The 4052-nt window shown below is 51.5% G+C and overlaps 1 protein-coding gene across 1 annotated transcript in view; it reads left to right on the top strand.

The window, feature by feature from the left end:
• Positions 1-771, top strand: part of LOC104073054 (agrin-like) — a gene marked incomplete at its 3' end in the record, with an annotated part of 8800 nt that extends 8029 nt beyond the window's left edge. The window contains exon 2 of the mRNA XM_009572712.1: positions 510-771. Within this exon, the coding sequence (XP_009571007.1) occupies positions 510-771 (262 nt within the window). The remainder of the gene's footprint in view (positions 1-509) is intronic.
• Between the last annotated feature and the right edge of the window lie 3281 nt (positions 772-4052).

Below are 4052 nucleotides of genomic sequence, written 5' to 3'. Positions count from 1 at the left end.
GTGGGGTTTGGTGCGGGGCAGCTCTTCATCAGGCTGGGCTGGCGGCACGCTCGGTAGCAGGCTCCGGGCCTAGCTGAAGGCAAATCCTGCATCTGGGTGCCAAGGGCAGCGCGTCCCAGTGCAAAGGGGAGAGATGTGCACTGGGGGACGAGGGGTCTCTGTCCCTCGCTGGAGAACCTGCGTGGCTGAGGGGGTCCCTTGCGACACGAGGCCTGTCCCCCTTGGCCTCCCCCCGAGGCTGTGTGGGGAAGGGGCCTGGAGTGCCGAGTACCTGGGCTGGAGAGTTGGGTGCAGCTTTGGCAGAAAGAGTAGTATGTGCTTTAGTCTTCGTTGCCCATGCATTTTGTGCTTTTAGAGGGATGGCTAATGAAATTAGCTCTGCTGGAAGGCTTTGCCAGCGTGAACCACTCCTGAGCATCTTTCTGACAACATGATAAAAATTAACTGGGCCAGAAGGTGCCAATTGTTCGTGAAGTGGTCTCACGTGCTCTTTCTCCTTCTCGTTCAAGGTGAGAGTCTGGCGCTATCTGAAAGGCAAAGACATCGTCACTCACGAGATCCTCTTGGATGGTGGGAACAAGGTGGTTATCGGTGGCTTCGGGGACCCCTTAATCTGCGACAACCAAGTCTCGACTGGGGACACACGGATTTTCTTCGTCAACCCTGCCCCACAGTACATGTGGCCGGCACACCGCAACGAGCTGATGCTGAACTCCAGCCTCATGCGGATAACGCTGCGCAACCTGGAGGAGGTGGAGCACTGTGTGGAAGGTGAGGCTGGAGCATGGGTGCCTGGTTTTCCCTGGGGTGCTCTGAGCACGGAGACATAGCAGCAGCCAAGCCCTGGCTCTGTTGGCCACCTTGTGCTCTTAGCTTGTAAATGATTGATGGGCAAATGATCCTGCTGGTGATGAGGTGGTTCAGTCTGCTGTTCTACATATGTCTGGGGTAGAGTCATACTGCTCTGTGGACAGACTTGTCACGGGGACAGTGCCTGGCATTGACCTTGTTGTCAAAGGCAGTGGTTGCAACTAACGTACAGCCAAGCAAAGTTATTTTATGTTGTTTTTGCTTCAGATTTGATGCAGGTTCTCAGTCCCCTCTGTAATGAGTCCCATGTGGTTGGGAGCATCCCCACTGCAAGTCCTGTCCTGACACAAGTGTGTGGTAGGCACTTACCAGGGAATTGAGACTACGCACACCTGAGTTAAATTTTCCTGTAGGTTTAGAGCTAATAAATTAATGGGTTAATCCTGTGGTGAAGGCCTGTCCTTCATGGTAGTCACCCCTAGCTTCCCCTGTCTCAGAGCTTCCTTGCTTGCTAAGTCAGCCTTGCGGACTCCTGTAGGGATCCAAGAAGCCAGCCAAGTTCTCTTGGGGGTGAAGCTTGCCTCTCCAAGGTATAACTAAGTCAGAACCAAGCCGAGCAGCTAAGTAGTTTGAGGGGGGGTACGAGTTGTGCTTCTGTATTGTCGTGGTGCAGCCCTTGCATGTTAATCTCTCTGGAGCCTTTGCGTCTGCTCCCAAAAGAGTTCAGATGAGGAGGGTTGTAATGTTGTGCCGTGCTCATGGAGTACATGTGTACCACATTGACGCTCAGCACAGGGACCGTGGCCGGACTTGTAGCTGTCCGTCGGACGATGTGAGGAACGCTGACATGCCCATGCCAAAGAGGGTGGCTGAGTTACTAGTGCTGCTGTGGGTGTAGCTGTTGGGAAGAGCTGAGGGGGAGACAGCCTGTATGTGCTCTTTAGGAGGGTCTTAGACCTCCAGGTGTGGAGATGTGCCTCTATGGAGAGCAGATCTGGAGAGAATTGATCTTTCTTCTACTTGTTGCCCAAACACCTTGAAAACATAATTCTGTAATAACCCATTCGCTGGCTTCTTTCTTCCCCCTTTATGCTTGTCCTGTGTTCCAGCAAGAGCTCTGAACTCATGGGGGAATGTGGTGCCCCAAAAGCCCTTTGCTGGGGTCTGAGTATGTCCTGAGAGCAGATGAGTAAACATGGGAAGGAATGCAGGAATTCTGCACAGACAACAAATAAACATGCAGATTGGCTCCCTCCTCCCCCTTGGATGTGCAGAGGAGAGGCCATAACCCCTTTTTCCAGCTGTGAATGCTGACAGGGGTAAATGACCGAACTCTTGGTCTGGGAGGCTGGGAGAAAGCTAGTTCAGCAAAGTGGCTCACAAGAGGCACCCGTCTCGAGTGGTTTTTGTAAGAGAGAGGGACGCTGGAGGTTTTCTGCCTATATATACGTATTTTATCTTGCACTTGAAAGGTATCAGTCCTGCTCCTTCCTTGCACCTAGTGGAGAAAGAGGAGAAAGAAGAGCGTGTGTGTGGTTGTTTTTGTTAAACCTGAGCAAACATTTGGAAGAACTCTGTCTTCACCTAGTTTAATGTGTTCTTTGGCATGCTCATTTTGCACATACTGAATGTGAGCTGGGGTGGGTGAGCTTAGGTGGTTCCTGTTTGTGGTGAAGGATGTTGTCGCTTAAGGCCCCTGGGAGATGATGAGGGATCTAGTTTTCCTCCTAATGCTATAGATTCAATGTAGAATTTATCACTGGGATCCATTCCTGATTTTGCCTTTAGCGGGGGAAGATTCAAAATTGTGTTGCGTTGGTGTAATGCTCGTTACAGCCCCCGGTGTGTCGGGGCTGGCTGCGTTCGGTGAGCTTGGGCTGGGACCTGCCGCAGTCGGGGACACATCCTAGCCATGGACAGCTTTTCTTGCAGAGGGTTGGGGTGGTGATGGGACTGTTCCCAGTGTGCTATACCCTGCAGCTGTACCGCTGTCCTGGCCCCAGGAGGGGAGAGGTGTGAAGTGCCTGTGTGCACCAAGCTGTAGGTGGATGTGTCTGTCTATAAGCATGTATTCTGATGCAGTACCATAGGAAAGATTTGCTTGGTGTTGCTCCCATGCTGTTGTGCAAGGGAGTTGAAGGTGCCAAAGACGGGCATGTCTGAACTCTCTCCCTCCTGTGTGCTTAAATTGCAGGTCCATGCAGTTATAGGTCGGTTTATCTTTCCTCCCTGCTATATTAACCTTTCCTGATGCTAGGTAGCAGGTGATCTTTCTGGGACTCCCCTCTTCTCTGAAGATCATTTGCTGCATAGCTTGCTTCCTTTAACTAATCAGGCCCCTCTTCACAACGGCTCACCAGGGTGCTGTTGGCGTGCGGAGGCAGGGTCAGCCTGCCTGGCTGGTGGAGACTGGGGACTGGAGGGGGCTGGCAAACAGCCTGCGGACAAGTCGCCATGTGTGGACCTGATTGCTCCAAACTGATGGAGACTTGTCCAGACTGTGCTGCTGAGAAATGACAAAACCAAGGCAACCTTGAGTTACTGATATCTCAGGTAGGTCAAAAAGTGTTGCTCGGGGGAGATGCAGTGATTCTTGTTTTGGCATCCTGACTTAGCAGCTGTCTCGCTTGCCTTGATAAACCCACTTTTCTTGTCATATCCCGTGGACTTGCTTTTCTTCTTCCCACATCTTGGAAGTCTGGTCATTGTGTGAGTATCCTACATGCTGGGTGCTGACAGGTTTGCTGTAGAGAGCATGGAACAAACTAATCCCCAAAACCTCGGTTTCCCTCGAGCCCTACCCAAAGCTCAGGCCTCTCCTGAGGTCTGTGAAAGTCCCTTTTGGCTTGCCCAGTGCAGCTGCCTTGCTGGCTGCTGGGAGGCCATGCAAAACCAGGCATGAGAACCTGCTCCTACCACCCTGGGAACCCTTTCTGAGCTCCAAGTCTGAGAATTTAGCTCCAGGACTTGTTTCCCATCAGCTCCCTACAGGAGGGTTCAAAGCAAAGCTGCCCAGAACACTGCTCTTTGCTGCACTTTGAGTTTAAAAACAAACCTTTGAGTGCTTTTGCAGAAAGAATTGGAAGAATGGTGGCAGCTGAGTGGAAAAACATGAATGTTTTGAGTATCTTCATCTCCTGTTGCTCCAGCTTGGAAAAATCCTAGACATCAAAATCTTGCCTGTCTAAGAGGGGAGTTCAAACCAGGGCATCTCTGTGAAACAGCTCAGGTTAGAGTAAAAA

Source organism: Fulmarus glacialis, unplaced genomic scaffold (assembly GCF_000690835.1).
Source record: "Fulmarus glacialis isolate BGI_N327 unplaced genomic scaffold, ASM69083v1 scaffold1450, whole genome shotgun sequence".
In the NCBI taxonomy this organism is placed as follows: Eukaryota; Metazoa; Chordata; class Aves; order Procellariiformes; family Procellariidae; genus Fulmarus; species Fulmarus glacialis.
Note: the sequence above shows the minus strand (reverse complement) of the source record. Positions and strands in the feature narration are given on the sequence as shown.